The sequence below is a fragment of the Thunnus albacares genome, chromosome 5 (genome assembly GCF_914725855.1).
Source record: "Thunnus albacares chromosome 5, fThuAlb1.1, whole genome shotgun sequence".
In the NCBI taxonomy this organism is placed as follows: domain Eukaryota; kingdom Metazoa; phylum Chordata; class Actinopteri; order Scombriformes; family Scombridae; genus Thunnus; species Thunnus albacares.
This window is the reverse complement of record NC_058110.1, coordinates 26,626,300-26,650,984: the sequence shown is the minus strand read 5'-3', so window position 1 is coordinate 26,650,984 and position 24,685 is coordinate 26,626,300. Positions and strand designations below refer to the sequence as shown.

Sequence of the window (24,685 nt, the reverse complement as noted above, 5' to 3'; positions counted from 1 at the left end):
ACTGCCATCTCCCTATCTTTTTTCCAAACAAATTTGAGCATGTTATCTTAATCACCATTGTTTCGTTTTGTTCTCTGGCTCTCAATCTCTCATCTCCTACTCCTGCTGTAAATCCTGGAGGGTACGGTCTTTCTAATTCTTTCCATCTGTCAATCCTACTTTGTATAATATTTCTATTTATTACAACTCATCCTAATCTTCTGCAGAGGATTATTTTTTATTTAAAAAAGGCTTTTTCATCTATCTCTTCATCTGCTCCGGCACGGTCTGCATGCATCTGTGCAATAAAGCCTGTAAGAAAGCAGAGCTCACAGTACAGACAATATCTAACCATATTTGGTTTGATTTATTGAGATCAGGCAGTGAGGTCATAGTTTTTGCTGCTTTACTACTTCGGTAAACTTTGCTTTCTAAGTAATTCCATCCAAGTCTAAAAGAACATCAGTGCAGTATCGAGTTTGGGTCTATTCTTCAAACATTACAACATTATTGACAATTGACTGGTCTGTGTGCTTATGTTAACAACATTCTAGATGGGAAATGCTTCGGACACATCTGCCGTGTTTGCCTCCACCATCTCCAAGGAGCATGACATCCTCATGGGTTCACTCTACAGCATATTTTGTAAGTCCAAACAACCAGCCAATCTCGCTGACTCCATACATGTCTAACAAATCCCTGCAGGAGCACAATCTCTAGCCAGACTCGATCTCTTTTTCCAGGTGTACTGTCCCTCATGGGCAACTGTATTCTGCTACTTGTTGCATATCACAAGCGGTCGACCTTGAAGCCAGCAGAGTTCTTTATCATCAATCTCTCCATCAGTGACCTTGGGATGACGCTCTCTTTATTCCCACTGGCAATACCATCAGCTTTTTTACACAGGTATCTTATATTGCTCCCTTTCCTCTATCTTTCTATATTATTTAATCCATGTTAGGCAACGTCAACTGCTGAAATAATTAATCGATGAATTAATTAGTCGATCACCATAAAACTAACCCTTTTCTTCAAGCAAAAACGTCAACGATTGTCTGGTTCCAACCTCTCAGTTGTGAGGATTTTCTGCTTTTGTGTTTTTTATAGCACAGTAAACATAATATGTTTGGGTTTTGGAATGTTGGTCAGACGAAATAAGCTTTCTGAAATTGTCACCTTGAGCTTTGCGAAACTGTGACTGGCATCTTTCACAATTGTCTGACATTTGAAAGACCAGACAATCAATCAATTCATCAAGGACATAATAGGCAGATTAATAAATAATGAAAATAATTGTTATTTGCAGTCCTAGTCTCCATCTCATTTCCCCTTTCTTCCTTTATCTGTATACAGGTGGCTGTTTGGAGAAATTATCTGTCAGTTCTATGCAATGTGTGGAGTACTGTTTGGTCTATGCAGCCTGACCAATCTCACAGCCCTTTCCTTAGTGTGCTGCCTTAAAGTCTGCTTCCCTAATCATGGTGAGAGGATAATCAATTATGATTAGTGTAATGTTGCCAGCAGAACTGTGTCAAAAAAAAGACCACAATGCAAAACTGCAAAGCATCTCTTTCTATCTCCTGTCTGACCAGGTAACAAGTTCTCCTCGTCACATGCCCGCCTCCTGGTGGCTGGAGTGTGGTGTTACGCATCTGTGTTTGCTGTAGGGCCCTTGGCACAGTGGGGACATTACAGTCCTGAACCTTACGGCACAGCCTGCTGCATTGACTGGCATGCACCCAACCACGAGCTTTCAGCTTTGTCTTACATTGTCTGCCTTTTTGTCTTTTGCTATGCACTGCCCTGCACCATCATTTTCCTCTCCTACACTTTTATTCTGCTGACAGTGAGAGGGTCACGTCAGGCCGTCCAGCAGCATGTGTCACCACAGACCAAGGCCACCAATGCACACACTCTCATTGTCAAGGTTAGAGGACATAACTATCACTTCAGCACCAGTGATGTCAGGTTTTGCAGTATTTGAGTAAGATAGGATACAGTAAATTATCTAAATTTAATTATTCATTATGAAATGCTTTCTGTGTGTGTGCAATCACAAATAAGGGAATGGTACTAAAGATATTTGTATCTACACCATTTATGTTCATTTATGTTTGACACTTGTCACTGATATGAAACAAAGAAAATCTTTTGCATGTCTGTATGTTCTTGCGGTATGTGTCCATGTATGAGTGTCTGCCTCTGTGTGTGTGTGTGTGTGTGTGACTGTTTCTTCTCCATAGCTGTCAGTAGCAGTGTGTATAGGCTTCCTGGTTGCCTGGACTCCATATGCTGTCGTGGCCATGTGGGCAGCGTTCGGAGATGCCACGCGGGTTCCCCCTGCTGCATTCGCCCTGGCCGCCGTGTTTGCCAAGTCTTCCACAATCTACAACCCTATGGTTTACCTGCTGTGTAAGCCCAACTTTCGCGAGTGTCTCTACAGAGACACGTCTATGTTAAGACAGAGGATCTACAGGGGGAGTCCACAGTCAGATCCAAAAGAACGTTTTGGATACACCTCACAGCGCAACAAAGACATGAGCGTTTCCACTCGCCTCTCAAATGGACAGCAGGAGAGCTACGGGCCATGTCTGCAGTGCACTGACAATGCAGCGCTGTGTCATGTGACGACACCCCAAAGGACTGCCTGCATCCTGACTGGATCCACCTACAAAGAGGTGACAGTTAGCCAGCTCTCAGCCAAACCACAGGCCGATTTACTCTAGTGGTACAACCTCCTTCTCTCATGAAGCAAACAAGACAGGACAAGTGCTCAAAAAGACAGAGAGATTACTGGGCATGGACGGCAAAACAACAAAGGGTCTGAACAAATCAGTGTGCAAGTTTTTACGAGTGTGTGTCACAAGGACTTATAGACTTATAGACTATAGCATGACAACACCACAGGCTTGCAAGGACCTTCCATGGCATCCCTCCTGAAAGTCCTCACTCATAAACGGATTCTTCATTGTGAAATGCTTGAGACTCCAAAAATCCACAATTCATCTGGGAAGATTTTCAGCTGAAATTTATACCTCTAATGTTTTGACACCTACTTCTGTGTCAGCTTGTTTCCTGTTTCATTTTAATGTACAGTAATTAAACTGGATTGTGAAGGAGCAGGTAACGAGACAGGAAGACACCTGCTAGCATCAAGGTTAATTAGGCCTTTGTATGACATTTTAAAGCAGCTCATCATGTTTTGCATAAAACAGGAGCATACTATTTAATGTGAGGATAACTGGTCAGTTCAAACAAAACAAATTATGGGAAAACAAATATGTAGAATTGTTGTAATGGATTTTAAAGGAGATGAAGATATGGTTTAGGCTCCTTCTATGAAAACAAGACTAATGGGTTGATATGTAACCATTAAAAAAAAAAGATTTGTTTGGGGTTTTTCACAAAGAGAAGGTGTATGACTGTTGTATGTATGCCTACACCCAGGTGGTGATAATGTTTAAGTGATACTCATCCCAAAATGACCAAGTATTCACCCCCTGTAGGCTTGAATGTTTTTACAGACATTTTGACTTTGTCACCGCTGGATTTCATTGTAACAGAGACACAAAACCAAACTGGCAGCTGCTGTATTCAGTCAAGAATGAAACTACCGACTTCTAACAGCCACTTTTCAACTCTACAGTGGCTGAATATGTGATGCTAAAAAGACAGATTTATGTATGTGTATCATTTTAATGAAGAGGTGCGTATGAAACTCCACTGTGCCACGTAGCCTGCAGTCATCCTCCCAACTGTAGACAGCCGGACAAAACCGGCAAAAATGAGTTTCTACTAATTTGGACACTGACGAACACTGGGACAACAGGTCAATTTCATCTCATGTTTTTAATTATGACTTTTATGACATAAAACTTGAATTTTATTTAGTGAAAACCACCCCAAGTCACTCTCTTTCTTATGGAGGATTCTTTAACTCTTACAATCTTCAGATCCCCTCAGTTCTAAACTTGATTTTAGCTTGATTAGATCTTGATTGGTAAAATACTAAAGGTAATCCACTCTGTGATGAAAATACACTTCTTACTAACATGATTGACACACACAACATCTCAAAAAACATCTCAAAATCTAGTTCAGAAAACGGTCAGAGCAACCAAAGGAAGTTCTATTCTTTTCATAGTCATCTAAGTAAAAAAACAGCAAAAAAAAAGGGATTTCCAAAGTGTCCCATAGTAGTGAAAATGATTGAAGCTCGTTTGTTACAAATACTGACTTCTCTAATTGATGTTTTAAACAATTTGTTATTGATGCTTTTGGTTAGCATAAATTGACAGTAGCACACACACCAGTGTCTATAATCTCATATATACATTAGGTTATAGATGCTCTTGTGTTTGTCTTCTGCTCTTTATTTCCCTCTGCTAATTTATTCAAAGTATCAACTAAACAAAAAAATTAAGCCATAAGTTAGTAACAACCATGTCTGGTCCTGCATGTATCGTTTCCCTAAACTAACAACAAAAAATGGTGCTTTGCTATGTTAATTCTGCTTTACCTTTTTAATGTGGTACTGTGTTGTGTGGCTTCATGTGTGCTAATATAGAGAAAACATATTGTACTGTATGTGTTGATATAATCATCAAATTCATGACCATATCAAATGTAAAACCAAATATTGTGCAGCCTTTTTTTATAAATCAAATTAAATTAAAACATTCAAGAATTGTTGTGGTTCTTTTTTTTCTGGAGAAACAGGAAATTGCATCATTACAATTAAAGTAATTATCTCCTTCTCTGGCACAGGAGCTCTTAAACAATATCTCTTATTGCCAGTAAAAACAACCCCATATTTTAGGATCCATAAAAATGGAGAAAATACACCTACAGCACACCTACTCACTTTAATTATCTGTGAGGAAGTGTTGCTTTGGAAACTATTCATTGACTTGACAGCACACCGGGTTCAAATTCACTGGCAATCTAATTTTCTATAAAGGAGTGTACTGACATTACATTATTATATTGGCGGCACCTTGGTGTGGTCTGTTTAAAATACAACAGTTAGTCCGCAGCACTGTATAGAGGCTGAAACAAATCTACTCTCACTCTTTAAACAACAATATTAGTGTTTCACAAGACACATGAACTGAAGAATAAAGACAACCAAATATGCAAATGTACTGCTTGTAAATATGGTGACAAACATACTTCACTTTGACTAATTAGCTTAATTACCTACAAAAGTGTCTTGATTTGTATCCACTTACAGTATTTAATGACTAAACTGTTTGTTCACTGAGCACTCAGAGGTGCAACACTGTCATTCACTAATAGCCTAAATAAAATGTTTTAATTGTTGTTTAACTTGGTAGATTTGGCATGCTTACTCTAAGAAGGCAATCTATTCAAGAGCTGACAGACTTCCCATTTAATGTAATACATCGATTTTGGCTTTACCATAAAACAGAGAAGTTTTATCATTTCTTTGTTTGCCACTGAGACGGCTTTTTTGGAGGAGTATCTCTGAGCACACTGACCAAAATCATGATGACAGCAAAGCTACAGCCGGGGGGGTTTGCCAGTACTTTGAGGATAATATGCATGTGCATCCAAAAGCACATATAAGAAAGCCTATCGGGTGTTAAATCTGAGGAATACAAAGTAGACATATTTATATCAGTATAGTGTATCTGCTGAATTGATTTACTTCCATCAGAGCTGAAATGAACTGAAAATGAAAACACCAATGCCAACAGGGAGCCCAAGCAAATATGTGTGAAGGATCGTATTGCAAAGTAATTTATTTTTCCCCACTGTTAAAAAAAAGAGGAGGATAAGCTTTTCACTGGCAACCAATATGGGGAAGCAGTGAGATATAGCCAGAGGAGGATTTAAAGGAGAAATAACTGATATGGCACATACAGTAACATTTAGAGGAACTGGCTGAATAATGCCACATGGGCACCCACACAGTAGTTCAATATATATTTAAAACACCATAAACTAAATCTAACATTGCTTAACCATGGCAGGTTTATTGATTACTGTAAGCAGTGTAAGCTGTTATTCTAGAGGCAGAGGAAAACTGTGGTAAACACAATTATAAATATTACCCACTATTGTTTTTGCCATCACAGAAGAAGTGAGAGTTTACCCAGCACATCACCCAAATATAAAGCTTTAATTAAAGAGTCACTTCAGAGATAATGAACAATGAAAGATGACATTGTACTGCACATCCTCATCCTCATTTGATCTTCCTCTTTACAGTCCGGTTTTCTTTTCCCACCAGTTTCCTTAAAATTCAAGTCTCTTTGTGCTGAGTCACAGGGTTTGAAATCCAGACCATGACTTGCCATACCAGCTGTTCTTGTGCAAACCCACTACCCCAGATACCCAGTTCACACAAAATATAAATGTATTGTGGTGTGTTTAATTCTCAGCCTGAGATCACTGACTCAATTGTGACTCCAGGGCATTTTTTCTTTTAGTATGTGAGAGACAGAAAGTGAGAGAGTGAGAGGTTTAAGGAACATCTCTATGTTTAGGCTGCTTCACCCTACCTCTTCACTGAAAAGTCCACAGTCGTGTATGACAGGTTCATCTTAACGTCAAGCCTTCACCCTCCTGTATTAATCAAAATGTAACACATTAAAAACCAACGATTTTTTTGCCTTGGGCTCTGGCAAATTGTGAAGGTGATATTTCACTATTTTCTGAAATTCTCACTGACCACCAACTAATATAATTGGAACATTAATCAATAATTGCTGGAGTAGAAACAGCTCTCTGACACAGTTTGTGTGTCATATTTCAAGTCCCCATCTATTCAAAAATATGTTTTTCTTCTTGTCCTACAGTTGAATGTCTGAGCTTCACTGTACAGAATGATGTATGTGCAGAGTTCGACACTAGAAGGCTGTTTTCACATTTATCTGCTGAAAGTGGAAAGTTTCATTGAAAATACGATTTTTAGGGTTGGGCCTACGAGCAGGATTTGTGACATCACAGGTGTTTAGAAGTCAATACTGGTCCAATATATTCAACTGACACACAAGTGTGATGTGAAGCCTTGAAGCCTGCAGTGCACAAACACTGAGAATGGACTATACAGTGAAGTAGGAGACGTCTTGTGTCCAGCAGTTAAAAATTTGCATATTTATAGATTCTGGAATTTTTAATGAGGGAGAAGGAGTAGAATAACGATTAATGATTTTAACAATATAATTTAACTATTTTTGTGGAAAACCCATATCAGACAAATTATTATGCAAAGTAGAGTATTTTATATACATCTTAAAACATGTCTGGATGGGATCTTTAAACATTATGACTTATTACTTAAAGCAGGACTGTTGGTTGCATTACTGTAGATTGTACATGTGCTGTGATTGTGACATCTCTTATAAGCAACTTCTGTGTTTTATCTATAACCATTTAACAAGAGGTGAAAATGACATTACTTATCCAATTGTGACAACATGGGACAAGTTGTTTCTTCCTAGTGTTGCTAGGTCTGCATGTGTCAGTGTGTTGAGGTGGCCAGATGTGTCCAATGCACATTGTCTGTACTTCAGTGACTGACTGTGCTTATGTCCTGACGCCCTCTAGTGTATACAAACAGAAAAACATGTGGGAACAACCCCCAGCCTACTACCATAAAGCCTAGTGTGTACGGTGATTTAAAAAAAAAAAAAAAGACTGAATAAATCTATAATTCTGATCCCAGAATCAATTCTGATATTTTTTTAAAGCTCCTATACACAAATAATCAGGTGTTTTCACATGTTACCTGTTTAGGGATCTTCAGAGGACTGTGCAGGTATGTTCAGACTGTGCTTGGCTGACATCTCCTTCCCTCTCTTGTTGGTTTTGTTGCACCTGTTAGGGCAGGGTAATACCGTAGACCTTTATCATTCTTACTGGCACATAGAGTTTGGTGATATCATAGAATTCCCAGCATAGCTCCACCCAATCTTCACCTAACTAAAGGTGATCAGTCAGGGTAACTGAAAACACCTTTGTGACTGTACAGTGCATTTAAAGTGACAGCCTCCACTACTACACACAACTCAAGAGCTGCTCAAATCTCTCATTCACACTCATTTCTACATTTTGTATTAAGAACATACAATATGCCTGCAGAAAAGGGCAGTCACAGGACATTATAGCAAATCTTTCTTGCTGTATTACATGTTTTTCATATAGCAAAATTAAAGCTGTCAGAGATTAAGAAATTAGATAAAACTGCTTAAAGAAATTAGAGATACAAACTGTGGAGATTGGGACACCAATCATACACCAACATACACATAGGCTTATTGTAAATACCCTTAAGGTATCTACTCTTATCAGTAGGGACTGTGAATAGTAAAATGTTTGGAGGGGAAACGTTTGAATCTGAAGCAATCTGCCCAGTTGAGATAAGGTTGGCAGTTAGGTTAATAATTAATAGTCCATTGAGGTGAATCAAAAGACTGAAGACAGCCTTGGTGGCGATCAAATACTTCAAAGTTATACTAACAAATTCACTCAGGAAAACAATTAATTAAAAAAAATGTTCAAGAGTTAATAATCATGATTTCACACTCCATTCAAATGTTACATAATTATGAGTAGGTAACATTGAGTAACACTGACCTCTATCTTTTTCTTGGGGAAACTGTAGTTTGAGCTTCTCTTGTTTCTCTTTGGCCTCATGATGTGAAATTCATAACCTACGACAGTTAAGACACACATTTGTTATCCAGTAGCGAGTAAACATTAAACCGACCAGTTTTTGATAGATTCTATATTATTAAAAGACAAATGTTATGGAAATCGTAACATTATCGATAGGAGTAAACGTTAATTTAATGTTATCATGAGCCAACTGTCAGATTCAAACCGAGTGAAACGGTTCGACTCCCCTAAAGACAAACATTTAACTATCAATATTTTTCGTTTTTCTCGCGCCATTATCTAGTATCGATAATTTAACGACGGTAGAAACTACAGAAAATAATTTAAAGACGATGAAGAGACAACCGTAAGTTACCAATCTAAAAACTGTTTGTCAATTAGGCGTTATTTTTTCCCACCCGCCTTCCGTGAAGACCCGCCGTACTCTGCTTCTGATTGGCTCTGGCCTTGATGTACATACCTAGCCAACCTATCCCAACGAAGACAACGACTACTAGCCAATCAGAGGTAGAAAAGGGCGGGTCTTTACAAAATGCGCGTGGGGGAAAAGATTGCGTCAATGACCCTTGCCTTTTTTTGGTTCCTCGCGGTGATGTCACGCCCCGAATGTCAAACCGCGGCACTTACAACGTTCAGGTAGGATGCTCTTCTCATGTCGTGTTAGCTAGCTTGGTGCATGTAATTAATTAATTAAATTAAACACTTTATAATTCTACCTAAATTGTGAACTGTTACAAAAACATGCCTTTAATATGTCCCCTTCCGAAAAACTAGTCTGCTTTCTAAGTTACTGTGAGTAAGCCAAACCTCCTTGCTAACGCAGCTAACTTAGCTCGCCGACATTGACCTCAAAGTTTGTTTACGTTCAAGCTCAATTTGGAGTCACATTATCTACACTGTCTAAACTCTCTAGTCTGAGCTGAATTGACATTACCGCATGTAGCAGCCACATGGAAAAGGTTAAGTCAGTCATTGTTGTGTTTGTCACAGGTGACAGCTAACAGCAGTTTTCCAACATGATGTTCTACACGCAACTCTTCACCTCAAAGCGAGGGTCTCTAGCCAAAATTTGGTTAGCAGCGCACTGGGAGAGGAAACTCACAAAGGCCCATGTATTTGATTGCAATCTGGAAACAACCATCAGAGACATTATTTCCCCTAAGGTAAAACAAAAAATCTCTTTAAAAAGCATCCCACAGATGATGTTCTAATTTAACTTATAAACCAATGTATGAGTGCATGAGAACCATCTGAGATGTGTTTGTGTGTTCTTTTGTAGATGAAAATTGGTTTGCGGACATCTGGCCATCTGCTCCTCGGTGTGGTCCGGATTTACTCCAGAAAAGCAAAATATCTCCTTGCAGATTGCAATGATGCCCTGGTTCAAATTAAAATGGCATTCAGGCCAGGTAACACACCCTGTTGTATTTGTCAGTGGCAACAGTTATTTAAATAGCAGTGAAAAATATAGGCGTTGCAGGCACTGACTGATTGAAATGATAAGTATGGCTGTTCAGAGGTAGGTAAAGTGACAGTTCCAACCATTTGAATGCATGAATTGAGGGGGAGAATATATCATTTAAAAATACAAGTTACATGGGGTATAATATTTTAATCAGAGCTGCTGTTTTTGTTTACTTTATGTGACAATATGATTGCAAGGATAGCATGATAGTGCAGAAATGAAATCACTGTCATGGTGGAAACATTTTACTCATATTTGTATAAACAGTGGTGAATACTTCTCTTAATGAGCACTACCACCAGAGGGTGACATAGTTAACAAGTTATCTTTGGGACAGAAAGTGCTCAGTGCATGAATTTTTTCTGCATTCATGTCATGTACAGTATCACACAGAATAAAAAAACCCAGTACAGAGTGTAGGCATATGTTTCTACCGCTTAAAACAAATCTGTCAACACACCCAACAAGGTTCATTGAACTTCATTGAGATTGAGATTTAATGGTTTAATAAAGCTCCTGTAAAAGTAACCGTAGTTTTTGTTCTTATTCTTTTTTGGGTGCTGTCCTTACCTATTTTAGGTCTAAATGCAATAAATGTTTTTTCTCTCTTAACGCACCAGGTCAGACAGATATGCCTGTGGAAGGGCTTGAGGCCACAGTAAAAGCAATTACCTTGATCGAAGATTTCACTGCCTTTGATTCCCAGCTGCCACACCCAAGGTACACTCATCTCCTGTTCTCCAGCATGACCCAACTTGCTGTTTCTGTACTGTAGTTGTCATTTAAGTCTTTGCTGTTTTAAAGGCACAATCCGTTTTTTTTTTCACAAATGTAATTGAAACCTTTTTGCGTTTCTGTATCTCTCAAATGAGCATAATTTAAAAACATAGGTGTGTTTTAATACATTTTATTTATAGAGCACTCTTCAAGATACACAAAGATGCTTTAAATGATGAATTCAGTTTTTCTGCTGTGATTATAAACATTACTGATGCTGGAAATTAAAATGTTGTGTTTTGAGTTCTCAAATCAGATCTAACTGTTTTGATTACATATTGTTCCTTTAAAGCCTAATAGATGAGTATTCTGTGTCTGTCCATACCATGCTCTCTTTAAACTGGGACACCAGTGACATAGATGTCATGGACCACTTTTCACTGAACCAGTGTCGATCAGAGGAAATCACTCTGAAAGAGGATTTTGGAAATGGCTTTCTGAACTTGGCAGAAATCAGTAAGAACCAGTTTGTTCTTATGTTTTGGTGCTTCCTGTTTTTATGTTTTTGTCATTTGCTTTGTTAGTGAAGAGCCTTGTGGTACATTCAACAGTAATTTATTATTACATTTAACTTTTTTACTATAATTAGATTTAAAGGATAAGTCTGGTGATATTCAAGATTTTTATATTGTCAACATGAAAAGACTAAAAACGGCAATTAACTGATCCTAATATTAAGTATTGCCTTTGTAGCCAAAGCCTGATATTCCTTTTTCATAGGAATTGTTGACTATAACAAAAACATAGGGCATCATCAGCCTTATCCTTTTAAGGCAAGGTTTTCTGTGCAGTGGCGACGTCTCTTACTCACTTGGCAAATATTTCCCTTCTTTTGTGTGCTCTGATGGGTAGGAGATGAGTCCCAGAGCCTCCAGAATGGACTGCTGGATATGAGCTTCCACAGCCTGGCTCAACATGGAGACACTTTTGGCGATGAGGATAAAGGATTCGACCTGCTTGGTAGTGATTGTGAATTGATCTGGAACAGTTTTTGCTGTATTTTCTTTATGAACAAAAAGAAAACAATCCTTGTGATTTGACTTGCTTTACTGTTGTAGTTGTGGGGCTTAGACACATCAGACTAATTCATCTTACCACAGTTCACAGTAAAAATATAATTTTGTCACAGACTATTGTGAGTTTGAAGAGGAAACAGGCTGCTTCCTTGATGGTGGGTTATTTTGGCCAAAAGGTGTGGCTGTTATGTTTGTATACATGCACCTAAGTTGAAGTGACTCATCTGTAACTGTGGAGGAATTGACTTGAGCAAACCCAACACACCTGGTTGCTTTGTCCCAATTCAGAGGCAAGATGACAAAGAATTTCATTTCTATTTCAAAGGCTCCACCAAAGTTGGCCAGGAGATGCAGCCCCCTTTTCACCAAATATGGTGGACATAACTGGTGTGTCCTGTGCAGCCTTTAGTATTCAGTACATTTTGTACGTGTCAGTAAGTTAGTTGTGAAATGGAGTGTGTAGGCGATCCCAACTCATTGAGTCAAGAAATATTAGTGTCCTTCATATTTACCAGGTATTAGGTATTTGTAATCAGGTGGCTGTTGGTCATTGATGATATGTCATTTGAACTATACCAATGAAGAAGTTACTGCAGGATTTACATAATTGAAGCCAGACTTAAACTCCGCAGTTCGCTCTTGTTAGAAACCCGAACATGTTGTGAATCAGAAGCCATTAGAGGGAAAAATAAATGATATGGTTACTGTATTTACCATCAGCCTGGAACTATTTGCCAGACATCTAGTATGTGTTTGGGTGAGATGTTAAAACTTAGATTGTAAACTCTGTAAACTTGCCCCAGTTTCTCAGTGGTGTTTGTATTTATCAGGGCAATGTCCTGGTCATAAACTGTGAAATAATTGATTTCACAAGTTGCACAAACAGACCATTAGGTGTGGTCTCTGTGACACTAGACTGTCTCATCTGGGGAGAACTTCAGTCCTCTGTGGGACCTGCGTTCCTGGGCTGCATCGTTTGGAGGATCCAGCCTCTGAAATGGCATGGAAAGAATAAAGAGCATTTTAGACACAGCATGGTCAGACTGCTTATCACTTCTTAATAAACAATGAATGATAACCTGCTAAGAACAAGATTTCTTCTGCACTCATTCTTCAGTAATGTAGTTTGTAGCAGGAAAATCCCACTTCCTGCTACAGATGGCATTCAAATATGAAAACTGTCTTCAGTAAATCTTTGTCCCAATGTTGTGCTTTTAGCTGCCTTTTCGTCAACAGTGAGAGTGACCAATTAATTTTTAATGATCCCGTAGACTTTCTGACGAACTCCAGTGATTATCCTGAGTCCACAGACTTCATCCCAGAGGAGCCTAAAAACGAAAATCCAGAGAACTCCAGGTTCAATTACAAGCACGGTAAAAGCTCATCATGATAAATATTTTACAGCACATTACAGTTATATACTTCCTGTATTTACCTTCCATTAGCATGAATGTAGAACATCCCCATTTGAACACTTGCTTAGTCGTTATGCAATAATTGTTATTGATGTGCCCATACGATATTTTGTATTTGCACTAGGGCAGCAACTAACAACTATATTTATTATTGATTAATTTACCGATTATTTTCTCAATTAATCGTTTGGTTTATAAAATGTCTGTCAAAATTTCTTAAAGCCCAGAGGTGTCGTCTTCAAATGTCTTGTTATGCCTGACTAACGATTCAAAACTGACTGATATTCAATTAATTAACAGATAAGACAAAGAAAAGCAGCATCATCACAAGTGAGAAGGTTGAAAGAGGGATTGTTTGGCATTTTTGTCATAAAAAATTACTGAGAATAGTTGCTGATTCATTTTATGTTGATCAACTAATTGATCTATTAATTGTTTCAGCTCTAATTTTCACTTGGGGTTGCTTGTGTAGATGTGGTTTCTGTTTGATGATACACCAGTAACAGTGGACAGTGTTGTTATTTTTTATTCATCAAGAGAGCACATTTGCATACAGACTTATTTTTAAGCTCAAAATAGACTCCCATATGTTTTCCAGATGCTGACCGGAGGGATCCTGCGGAGGTGGCGACTCCTACACTGAATGAGACCACCGTGCTCGCTAATGAGGAGGAAGCCTTTGCCCTTGAACCCGTGGCCATCACTCGTAGGCACAACCAACCAAACAACTCCTTTAAAACTCTGTTCCCTCAACTCATAAATCGACATTATGCAAACAGTTACTCAAGTGTCATCACAAACACCGGCATCAGCCTTCTGAAACCACACATATTCATCACGCTTATAAATCTAAACATTGAAAGAAGAGCCAAACCGAAGATTTACACACATACACACAACACGTAGGCTGTTTGTACTTAAACCAAAACAAGCATTTATATGAACTGTGACTGTTTTTCTCCTCAGCAAACTCAGAGAGGAAGAGGGGGAAGAGGAAACGCAAGTTAGTGGTGGACCAGTCTAAGGAGCTGACCAATGAAGCTATCAGAGAGCAGCTTGCTGACTACTCAGATCTGGTCTCCCCTTTGGACATGGCTCCCCCCACCCGACAGCTGATGCAGTGGAAGGAGAGCGGAGGTGCAGACAAACTCTTTGCACAGCCGTGTTCCACCCTAGTAACTCCACAGATCAAGGAGGTAAAAAGAGATAACCCAGATCTGTTCCCTGCAATGTGAGCATCATAAAAGCACTTAATCTTTTAATCTATTACTGTTAAATCTCATTTTGCCTTTGCAGCTCTTTGCTAAGAGTATGTTCCAGGTGAAACATGGTGTGAGTGAGGAGGTTGAGGCGATGCGGCTGGATGAACAGGAGGGTAGGAACTTGCATATTTAAGCAGTGATGTATAGCTGGTGTTGCCTTCTGTTCTGCCTCCGTTTTGTTACATAAGCTCTGCATTCTGTCTCGTATAGCGCAGAGAGACATAAGTGCCCTCAACACAGACAGCATCAGTGTTGTAGATTCGTCAGTAGACCGTGAAAAAACGCACAACACTGAGTTGACAGACCTTGGTCACACAAACGACAACCGACATGAGAATTACTCAGAGCTCATACAGGTAAATATTAGCGTTTCTGACAAAGAAAAGGTACGTACGGTGAAATGATTTCATTCTCACTCTTTTTTTTTTTTTTATAATCTCTACTGTGCATCAGGATGAAAACAGATCTGAATTTACTCATCCAGAACTTCCATCAGAAGACTCCATGTTTGTTCATCCGTCTTACATGGCGCAAGAGACTCAGTCATCGTCCATGCACACTCAGGTGTTTGTGAACACACGCAGTTACGAAAGTAAAGTGGAGCAGGGGAGTTATTATCTGTCAGACTCCCAATTTCACCTGCCTTGTCTGTAGAAAGTGAACTAATAATGGATGGTTGTCTGTGAAAGTGGCTGGTACAGTAGACAATCTATGAGCGTTTGACAGATGGCGGGTGTTAATTTTCCATGCTGTCTTGGAGATGCGCCCGGTATCACTGACTGAAATACGGTCCTTTTCTAACCTGCAGTCTATGCTGGACAGCCAGGACTTTGAGGAGAGGAAGATAACCAGGCGAGCAGAGAAGCTTCTGAACACTCTAAAAGTAAGGACCTAAAAATGAATGTTCAGGTATTAGTGAGGCAATAACACCGACTACCCCATCTCACATGTAAATTCAGAACAATCTAATTGTGAATAACCTCTTCCTAAAGCCTCCACATTCAATACACAGGACTGTAATTCCCTGTTTAGGCGGGGTCCATGCTCTGTTTAACCCTGAATGGCAGATAAAATCTATAGCCACAGTCGACAGGGATTTAGAGATGAGGACAGGGCAGGATTAGGGATGATGTTGGAGAAATTAAATTCTCCTGTGTGTGTGTGCTTGTGCTGCAGAGCCAGAGCAACAGTGACAGCATGTTCAGCCTGGAGGCACTGTGTGCAGGGAGCACTCGCTCGCAGGCTGCAACCACTTTCTTCTGTCTCCTGGTCCTGAAAAAACAACAAGCCCTCCATCTGCACCAGAGCGGACCTTATCAGGACATCTTCGCCACGCCGGGACCCAAGTTCTTTAACTAGTAAAGCAGAAAACAGTTTTATTAAGTGAGGCCTTGGGTTCTACTGGATCTGCCTCATGCACAAGTAGCACATGTCTGTGTTATGAAGTCATTTTCCCAGAGTAAAATTAATTTATTAACTTAGGTTTATGAGTTGGATGTTAAAAACAGCTTGGAAAGAAGATTTTTTTGATTATATGTCACACACGTCTGTATATCTGTGTGTCTAAAAACTTGTACATACTGTTTGCTTGTTCTCGGCACTTTTCTTTTGTGAGAAATGAGGAGGGCATCAATGAAGGAACGTTTCCCCTGAAACCTCTTTGTCAGAGTTTAAGTGATGTGAGAAGTCCTTTTGGATTAATTCATATTTTTTATTGTTGTTATTTTAGGCAAAATCTGACAGGATGCAGGTATTACTGTGGCTGCATTTTGAGTTAGTGTTTTACACCTGTTCCTCTTCTATTTATTCTGTTGTTCCTCACAACGTATAGTATGTTGCATCAAACAAGGTCTTAAGAACCACTCTGTGGTGTTGTATCTGACAGAATAGCAAATTATTGCTTTAAAGGCATTATTGACGTTGTTGGCTGGTCATCTTTGCTTTATTCTTAAACAGTACATTAAGGATTGGCCCTCCTTTTAAAAAAAAAAAAAAAAAAAAAGAAAGTCAAAATTTAACATTGTTTCAGTGGGTAAAATACATATGAATCACAAATATGACTGAAAATTTTATCTATTTGTATAAATTTTAATGTTTTACAAACATTTATTTTATATTATCAGGGTTTGGGACATGACACTCAATTCATATATCCACCTGTCACTCATGGTCAATATTTTAAATATTTTTTCCTGCAGCTTAAATCCAGAAAACTGTAAATGATCCTTCTGAGAATGGGTGACTAGTGTTACATTATACAGTGTTAATATGCTCATGAGTTATATTTATTTATTAGCCCACAACTTCTTTTACCAGAAGTCTCTACATGATTGTAGGAGATGATCACTAATACGGACCAAATGTTTGAAAGTCGTAGGAACGACTTTACAAGACTTGAATTCAGTGGCGTTCCCATTTCCCTCTGGTTCTCAGAGCTCATTCTGTAAAAAGTCCTGAGAATGTGAATCATTTAAGCCATTTGAAATGTTTTTTTCATTTGAGATTGTAAATATCTGTTATGGCTTATAAGATTGTGTTAAAATAAATACATAAATGAATGTTTTAAATGTATTTTTTTTATAATATAGAAGCAAACTTTGCTGTGGGTGTGTGCAGCTCCTAACTGTGTCCTGTATTAGTCAGTGAATGACTGTCTACACATTCATTCGTGTTGTACATCATGTACTAGTCTGAATGAATTTGGTTTCTAAACTAAAAAAAAAAAATCACCTGTCAGGCAACATTACCCACATACATGAAAAAGTCAGTCAATAATCAGTCCTGTTAAATGAAGCATTATCCCACTACTGTCACTTTAAGAAGCACCGATGCAGCAGTCGCAGTTGCCTCATTTCATCTCCGAGCTTCATGGCTGCAGGATGGACTCTCATCAGCATCATCAGCAGCATCTTTTCTTCCTGCTGCCACCAGGGACTGTTCAGCGACCATCACACCCGGCGGGAACTGAAGCTTTTCTACGATGCAACAACTTCCACCTGCGGACATGGTAGTGTACAACGGTACTGTTAATGTAAGGTGTGTCGGTCTTTAGATGCAGACTCCCAGTAAATATTCTTGTTGAGTAACCGTATGTAGGACACAGCTGGGGCTTAATTTTGTTAGTCAGCTTTTTTTTTTCTTGCATTGATTATAAAAGGGGTTTTCTTTAAAGGAAAGTCCCTGCTGGGTTGTTCTGTTTAGGGACCCTCAAGCTGAACACGCAAACCAATGATGACACTTTTTTTTCTGCTGTTTATTCAACACTTATTATAAGGCGATAGATGTGGAGAAAATGCTGCGTTTTAATGCCATAATGATTCCTCACATCCCTGCTCCTCCTGATGTTATTAATTCTGAAACATTCTGGCATCATCAGCTGACTGTCTCATCATCTCAAGGAGGTGTGAATGCTGCTTTGAGTGCAGTTTTATCCACCTACTGTCTGCTGCTCGCCTCCACAGTAAACACAGATACTTACGTAAGATGATTGCGTATTTCTCACCAATAACGTAGTGGCCACTTGTTGCGCAGTCAGAAGGAGAGAGGGATGTGAAATTTCCTGCCTCATTGTCCTAGAATTTAAATATAGGACAAAATGACTATGTCTGTTTTAGATTGTTTTATTCATCAGGCGCAGATCTGTGTGTGTATGTGTGTGTGTGTGCGTCTGCAGTCATGACAGAGATTTATCCAGACAGCAGGTATATTTGAGGTCTGGATCAGCAGGTTTCTAACCTTTACAGAGATGCATGAAACCAGAGACTTTTAGAGAAAGATGAGAACATTTTGTCCTCATCATAGTGGTTTTTTTTGCTGTTAGACAGAACCAAGCTGCTCCATAACTGAGGTGGTGACAGACAATAAGCAGCCTCATCTATATAAGCTCATTATTATTTTTACCTTTAGGGCGGGCCGTGGAGGCTGAGGTCATCTCCTCTGGGTTTTTACAGGTTCTTTGATGGGTGTTTAGACTCAGGATACTTAGATTGCATTGCTTTTGTCCAACAAAATATAAATGAATAAAAGATAGGCCTAGGTATCAATATCAAAGCCTATAGGATACCTTACTTTGGGGAATAGTGATATATTTTGACTCTTTTTTCATTTAACTATATATATATACAGAAAGTCTGAACCTTACTGTATATATCAAACTCTTTAATACATTAGTATTTCATAAAATAAAATGATTTACCTAAATGACATATAGTCTAGCGTTCAACACCAGCTTTATATACTCGATGCATTTTGGTTTGAGTTTTGATATCGTGGCCTATAAGGACTATAAGGAAGTATTTGTCCACCATTTTGGTGCTGTCTTTAAAGAGCATTTTGTCCTTCACGTTGCGAAAAATACAGACATTGAACAGTGATAAACAGTAAAATATGAAAAATCCAAATGATTAAAAGGGGGCAGATGCTTTCATGATCTCAGTATTTCTAAAATTCTGGCTCCTGCTTATAGGGAGTGACATATGAGTGAAATTAAATTATTGTTGATTTCTGTAGTTATGGGACCCTGCAATAGGAACTAACAGTAATAGGGAAATTGTTATTTCACTGTAGACAGATAATGACCATAATGATCATTTTATCATCATATATCAGCCACTACATGTCAGATTTTCTTTGTTTTTGCCCTTTGACATCAGTTAATGTTATCTGCAGCTCTGCAGATGGGGAGGGCACAGCTCAGAGAGAGGCAGCTGCACTGACTGTGAACTCACTGTGTCCCCTTTGTGTCAGCAGAGAAAGGACGCTTTATTCGCCGCTGGCCTAGACTCTTTCTTTATTAGGGTTATTAGGGTTAGACTACCGTCACTGACTTTCAGTGAAGAAGTAATGCTACACACTGAGCACGCCATTTTTGAATATTTCATTGCACTGCTTTACTGAAATAGCGTGACAGATTCCTGAAGACAGTGTTTTGGGATTAATTTTCCATGTGTTTCTGTGTATGATGGTTGTTACAGTCCAGCTGTGAGGGCTCCTAGCGTCCCTCTCTAGAGACAGCCGTGGAGAGGTTGGAGGTCCCTCGCACACCAATGTCTCTCACTCCAAGTCGAAAGCCCTCCTCAGGTCAGCGCAGGTACTGTTGCCTCCTTCTTTTGTTTCAGAATGATGTAAAAGATCTGCTGCATTTGATATTAGGACGTCTCACCATATTGCTTCCCTGCCAGGCGCTCAGTGGGAACGAGTGGGGGCAGCGGGCGATACAGTGACACATCCAGCACCAACACCTACCCTGGTCGGGGTCGGGCAGTAGAAGGCAGCCCCACAGCCCGGACATATCCTAGTACACCAAGGTAAGATGCTACTTATAAAACTCTCTTTTCACAATATGTTAAAGCATTGTTCAGAGTAGCTACCCCACATCTTTCTCTGTTGAGTCTGAGTTTGATTGGACTGTGTTAAGCCTGTGATGGACGGGTATTTACCAGCTGAGACCCCAGCAGTCATCAGCTCTTCTTGTCCGCTCCCATTGAAAGTATGTAAATTGGGAAAGGCAATATTAGAAACATGTTTTAGTATAATTCAAAACAATTACACAGCACCACAAACCACAGCCTCCAAAATAACTATAGAGTTGATTTAACACCTCCCTGAGTCAATGCCAACAAAAACAGCCCATTAAAAGATTCATTAAGGGTTTCTTGCAGGCCTCATTGGATTGGATTGCATCAGATTGGACAGACATGCCCAATAAATTGTTAATAATGTGGAATATGGAAGATAATACATGTTTTAAGATGTATATAAAATACTTTGCTTTGAATAATACTGTAATTAGTGTCTGTTTTTTCACAAAAAGATCAAATATTTCATTAAAATCCTTAAAATACTCCTTCTCCCTCATTAAAATATCCAGAATCCAGAATATGAATATGCAATGCACCGTTTAACTCTTGGACAGAAGATGTCTCAGTGTATGTGCACTGGAGGCTTCAACTTTACACACAACTTACATTTGTTTAAGTTGAATACTGCCCCATGATTGGCTCAAAACTGGTTAGGATGTCACAACTCATGCATGTAGGTACACCCCTTTAATTCAGATAAGCAGATAAATATGAAAATAAACTGCACATACATCATTCTGCACAGTAGACCTCAAACATCCAACTGAATGAATAAGAAAAACACATTTTTGAGTGCAGGGGGACTTTAATTAATATCAGCAGTTTTAAAAACAACTTGTGTATAATTTTAACGCTGCTTGCAGAGTCATGTTCAACACAGGCTTTGCACAGTTCACTACTGTTTTTTTCCCTCAACTGGACCCTTGAAAAAAAGCCAATCACTTCGTGTGAATGACCTTTTCATACCTGTGTGTTGATTCAGGCGTCAGGCAAAGCACACAGCTTGCAGCAACAACCATGGGATCAGGCCCCCTACTCCGGAGCAGTACCTTACACCCCTGCAACAGAAGGAGGTGTGTATACGACATCTGCGAGCCAGACTGAGAGACAACGTGGAAAGACTACAACACAGGTGAATCTTTTGAATCTACTGTTTTACTGGTTGTTATTCCAACTTATGTGGTAACCAGTAAGAATAAGTTAAAGTTTAAAATGTATCTTTTTAGACTTCTATGCACAAAACTACCATGATTGGTTTCTGTAAAAGAGAAAAAACTCTGCAAAGTAAGTCTTCTATTCAATTGTTCTTTATATTTAACCAGGGACTGTGAAATAGATGAGTTGAGGGCCCAACTGTACAGGATGCAGGAAGACTGGATAGAAGAGGAATGCCACCGCGTGGAGGCCCAGTTAGCCCTGAAGGAGGCCCGCAAAGAGATCCAGCACCTCCAGGAGGTGGTTGAGTCAGTGAGGTCCACCCCAAGTGTTCGGGAACAAGACCCCCATGACCACAAGCCATACTCAGGGTTGCAGGGACCTCGGCCTGGGGGGAAGTCTCGTTCTTGTGGTTGTTCTCCAGCCAGCACTTTGAGCCGCGGCACCACCTACACCCGGCTGAGCAGCGAGGCTCTGCAGCTGGAGTGTAGCTCAAATGCGCCTGAGCCAAGCGGAGCGTCTCGCCCAGCGGGGCAAACCCACCTGCTCCTGGAGGCGGCCCTCCTATCAGAGCAGGTTCCACCACAGGGCCACACCAGAGGCCCCCTGACTGTGCCCCGTTCCTCTACCTATGAAAGGCTGTGCAGCGGGGGGACTGTGCTGCCAATCTCACACTCCTGCCACACTCTCAGTAGCAGCTGCAGGTACGGTGGACACACCTACCTCCCCCATCATCACTTGTTCCTGCACTTACCTCAGGAGGAGGCCCCGATATCAGCGGCGACTACTGCTGTCCCTGCCACTGAGCCGATCCCTACCCCTGCTCCTGCAGCAGAGAAGAAGCCAGAGGTCCGCTCCCAGGCCTGCAGCCCGACTATGACCTGGCTGTGTGAGGAGAGTGGTGTCGAAGAGCTGAGTGTCATTTCTTTACCAACGGCGGACATCACCCCCTCAGAACCACATCTGTTTCCATCATCTTTACCTCCTGTGTCTCCTCCTGAGCACTCATACAGCTTAGAGACTCTACCGCCTGACAAGTCAGAGCATATAGCAAAGAGGCCAGCGGAGCCCCACACCTGCCAGCCCCATCGTACATCTCCACTTCCAATGATGCAGGAAGCTACGGTACTGGAGACAGAAGAGGACAATATAGAGGAAAGTGAAGGAGCAAACGAAGACGGGTATTCCCCTCCGCTGTGCCACTGGAGCCGGTACTTCCTTGTAGATCTTTTGGCTTTGGCAGTGCCGGTGGTCCCGACCATGGCGTGGCTGTGTCGCGGGTCACCAGGGGACGTGGTGCCCGTGTACCATATCGGGTCCCTGCTGAGAGGTTGCTGTGCTGTGGCCCTCCACTCGCTTCGCCGTCAGGGTGCGGGCAGGGGACAAGAGCCTACCAGCATGAACGGAACAACACCAATCTGACACTTTTCTTCTCTCTCGGACATTTAGAAAACAGCTCCCAACCTGTGCAGGCACAGCCTCAGAAATGCTGACTTTGCTTCAGATTCGATTCGATTTTGTTCATCGCCATGTGTTGGGTTTCCCCACTAATAAGATTTTTAGATTTTACATAATGCCCTTGTGATTTTGTGGTCATGACTTGCCTTAGAGAACAAAGGATGAGTTGTACATTAAATATTCTCATTACTCAAATATACTTACTGCTTCTGCTTGCAGTTTAAGTTGTTTTCATTATATTGCAATTTGCATGTAACCCGCAGTTGGGTTGGATTCTCTTGCTTGAATTAAAACACCTCTGCCTAGTTTTAGATGAGCCATCTTCTGGGTGAAGTCATACAGTTTATATTATGAAATGAAGTAAAAGAGAAATTGTGTGAAGTTGAATGCTCGTTTCTCATCTGCTATCCCTCAATTTTCATCATCATGTGTTTTAAAAAAAAAAAAAAAAAAATTAATAGTGAACGAGAGAGTCATGAAATTTCTTTGGGAACATCCTGCAAAATCAGAAAAATAAGTTATAAAGTCTTACGTGATTTACAGAGCACAGTGTGTGTAGGCATTCATTTTTGTACTTGAGTCATTTATACCAATGAAATTATTGGACGAAGCTGTTGGGACTTTTTACCCTCCGAAAACGTAGAGCATGTGCATCAAATCTAATACTCAGGTGCAGGACAGACAGATCATTGATCTCTTGCTAATAAACAAACGGTGGAAGTAAGTTTAACATTGTATGGTCTCTCTATTTCTTCAGAATCAGTTATGACGTGTCAATGTCCTGGAGTGTCCTGTGTTTATTCGTGCTTAGCTTTTCAGCAGGACAGCCTTTAATGCTGTTGAACTAAAAGGGAGGTGGGTGTGAAAGTCCTGAAATGCACCGTCTGGTCGTTTATTTACAATTAAACATTTCTGGACAAGTTAAAAAGGTTAAAGGAGAAATATGTCTTGAAGATTTAACGCACAGTACTGGATGAATGAAGGACGCGGATGAGACGATTTGTCTAATAAATTTGTGAAGAGATCAATGTTTTTGATAAAGTAATATATTTTCTCATTTCGAATGTAACAGATCTTTCCACAGCTACAAGTAAAGATTAATAGTTGGGAAATAATTCCTTGCGTAAAGTTGCTTTCATTGCATTGTACTGCAATTTATAATAATATTGTACATTATGTATCATACAGTATCATTATTACTGAAATGTAAATACTCATCCTGACCAAGTGGTCGTTTTGCCGACTGAAAATGGCTCATGTAACTACAAACTATGATGTGCAATATGTATGGTGACCAATTTCAGCCTTATGTAAAAAGAAAAAAAAAAAAAAAAAGCAATGTCTCAGCTTTCAGGGATCTTTCCAATAAGGTTTTACTAGTAGTTTTACTTAATGATTCAACTTGTGGTAGAAGCACAGATGTTAGTGCCAAATCCAAATTTATCTGTAGTTGGAGCAGCACATATTGTAGAACTTCTCACTATTTCCTTATTTTTAATTTGTTTGACTTTGGTTCCAAGGCAATCGCACATTTATTTAAGGATGCTCTTCTAAATTTGTGATTTGCTCAATATGTTACATCCTTCATATTCTTCTTGTGGCCTGGACTCAAATACATTAAAGACCTTCCATCAGTCTGTATTGTACATGCAGAAGCAATGAAGCAGTGATTAACTGTACTAAATTGCACAAAAGAATATTGCAAAAAAAAAAAAATACCTGGATGTCTCTTCCCTACTTTGAAAATAAAATATGTCTCTATCTGCTTTCTTGTATTGTAACATCTTTAAATATGAATTCATTTATTAATGAGGATTATATAAACTATTTTAAGGGAATAGTGAGGTTAGACAATGAGATACAATAACTCAAGGGAAGAAAAAAATGCAGTTTGTGTTAAAATTACTCTTTTAATGTGTTTAGAGTAAGGAACAGACCTTTTACAACATCCACAGCTTGTTACACACAACTCCTTGAAATAAACATAATCACAAACCCCAAGGTGTGCCTACAAATCTTTGTGTGGGGGGTGGGGGGGAACTTACCCTGCAAGTCTAGAAACCTTTTTTTGCCAGAGACCAAATATTTTCCAACAACACCTTCTTTTGGCAAATAAACTTTCCCCAAATGTTTTACAAGCAACCAACAAGAC

General features: G+C 39.6%; 3 protein-coding genes and 1 long non-coding RNA gene across 6 annotated transcripts in view; 3 read left to right on the top strand and 1 right to left on the bottom strand.

Moving 5' to 3' along the window:
• Positions 1 to 9,091, bottom strand: part of LOC122982249 — a 30,956-nt gene extending 21,865 nt beyond the window's left edge. The window contains exons 1-3 of one of the 2 annotated variants that reach the window (XR_006403429.1): positions 8,584 to 9,091; positions 7,736 to 7,824; positions 6,507 to 6,570 (exon numbers count right to left, since the gene is read on the bottom strand). This is a non-coding gene — a long non-coding RNA (uncharacterized LOC122982249). The remainder of the gene's footprint in view (positions 1 to 6,506; positions 6,571 to 7,735; positions 7,825 to 8,583) is intronic. The other variant, XR_006403428.1, reaches the window with a different exon arrangement.
• On the top strand, positions 424 to 4,622 carry opn7d (opsin 7, group member d). The gene is made up of 5 exons (XM_044351424.1): positions 424 to 624; positions 723 to 885; positions 1,333 to 1,460; positions 1,572 to 1,906; positions 2,223 to 4,622. Exons 1-5 carry the CDS (start codon positions 534 to 536, stop codon positions 2,703 to 2,705), a joined length of 1,200 nt encoding a protein of 399 aa, XP_044207359.1. The 5' UTR covers positions 424 to 533; the 3' UTR covers positions 2,706 to 4,622.
• Positions 9,092 to 9,166: 75 nt separating the features above from the next.
• Positions 9,167 to 16,593, top strand: rad21l1 (RAD21 cohesin complex component like 1). Its single transcript, XM_044351420.1, has 14 exons — positions 9,167 to 9,261; positions 9,616 to 9,788; positions 9,905 to 10,034; positions 10,711 to 10,810; positions 11,220 to 11,323; positions 11,720 to 11,827; positions 13,155 to 13,256; positions 13,897 to 14,004; positions 14,265 to 14,494; positions 14,595 to 14,673; positions 14,771 to 14,916; positions 15,014 to 15,124; positions 15,369 to 15,443; positions 15,737 to 16,593. Exons 2-14 carry the CDS (start codon positions 9,642 to 9,644, stop codon positions 15,917 to 15,919), a joined length of 1,623 nt encoding a protein of 540 aa, XP_044207355.1. The 5' UTR covers positions 9,167 to 9,261; positions 9,616 to 9,641; the 3' UTR covers positions 15,920 to 16,593.
• Positions 16,594 to 17,211: 618 nt separating this feature from the next.
• LOC122982895 (syntaphilin) lies at positions 17,212 to 24,667 on the top strand. 2 transcript variants are annotated; one of them, XM_044352514.1, is made up of 5 exons: positions 17,212 to 17,567; positions 19,534 to 19,649; positions 19,741 to 19,866; positions 20,903 to 21,052; positions 21,243 to 24,667. In XM_044352514.1, exons 2-5 carry the CDS (start codon positions 19,606 to 19,608, stop codon positions 22,495 to 22,497), a joined length of 1,575 nt encoding a protein of 524 aa, XP_044208449.1. In that variant the 5' UTR covers positions 17,212 to 17,567; positions 19,534 to 19,605; the 3' UTR covers positions 22,498 to 24,667. The 2 variants fall into 2 exon arrangements, with proteins under 2 accessions (XP_044208449.1, XP_044208448.1); XM_044352513.1 differs by having other exon boundaries at positions 17,212 to 17,596.
• The last annotated feature ends 18 nt before the right edge of the window (positions 24,668 to 24,685 follow it).

Bases quoted from the DNA above. Each gene is read 5' to 3' on its own strand.
- LOC122982895 (XM_044352514.1), top strand. From the start codon at position 19,606: ATGTCTCTCACTCCAAGTCGAAAGCCCTCCTCAGGTCAGCGCAG. The intron at 19,867-20,902 runs GTAAGATGCTAC...GTGTTGATTCAG, and splicing joins ACATATCCTAGTACACCAAG to GCGTCAGGCAAAGCACACAG. The intron at 21,053-21,242 runs GTGAATCTTTTG...ATATTTAACCAG, and splicing joins GTGGAAAGACTACAACACAG to GGACTGTGAAATAGATGAGT.
- rad21l1 (XM_044351420.1), top strand. From the start codon at position 9,642: ATGATGTTCTACACGCAACTCTTCACCTCAAAGCGAGGGTCTCTAGCC. The intron at 10,035-10,710 runs GTAACACACCCT...TTAACGCACCAG, and splicing joins TAAAATGGCATTCAGGCCAG to GTCAGACAGATATGCCTGTG. The intron at 14,495-14,594 runs GTAAAAAGAGAT...TTGCCTTTGCAG, and splicing joins TAACTCCACAGATCAAGGAG to CTCTTTGCTAAGAGTATGTT.
- opn7d (XM_044351424.1), top strand. From the start codon at position 534: ATGGGAAATGCTTCGGACACATCTGCCGTGTTTGCCTCCACCATCTCC. The intron at 1,461-1,571 runs GTGAGAGGATAA...CTGTCTGACCAG, and splicing joins AGTCTGCTTCCCTAATCATG to GTAACAAGTTCTCCTCGTCA. The intron at 1,907-2,222 runs GTTAGAGGACAT...TCTTCTCCATAG, and splicing joins CACACACTCTCATTGTCAAG to CTGTCAGTAGCAGTGTGTAT.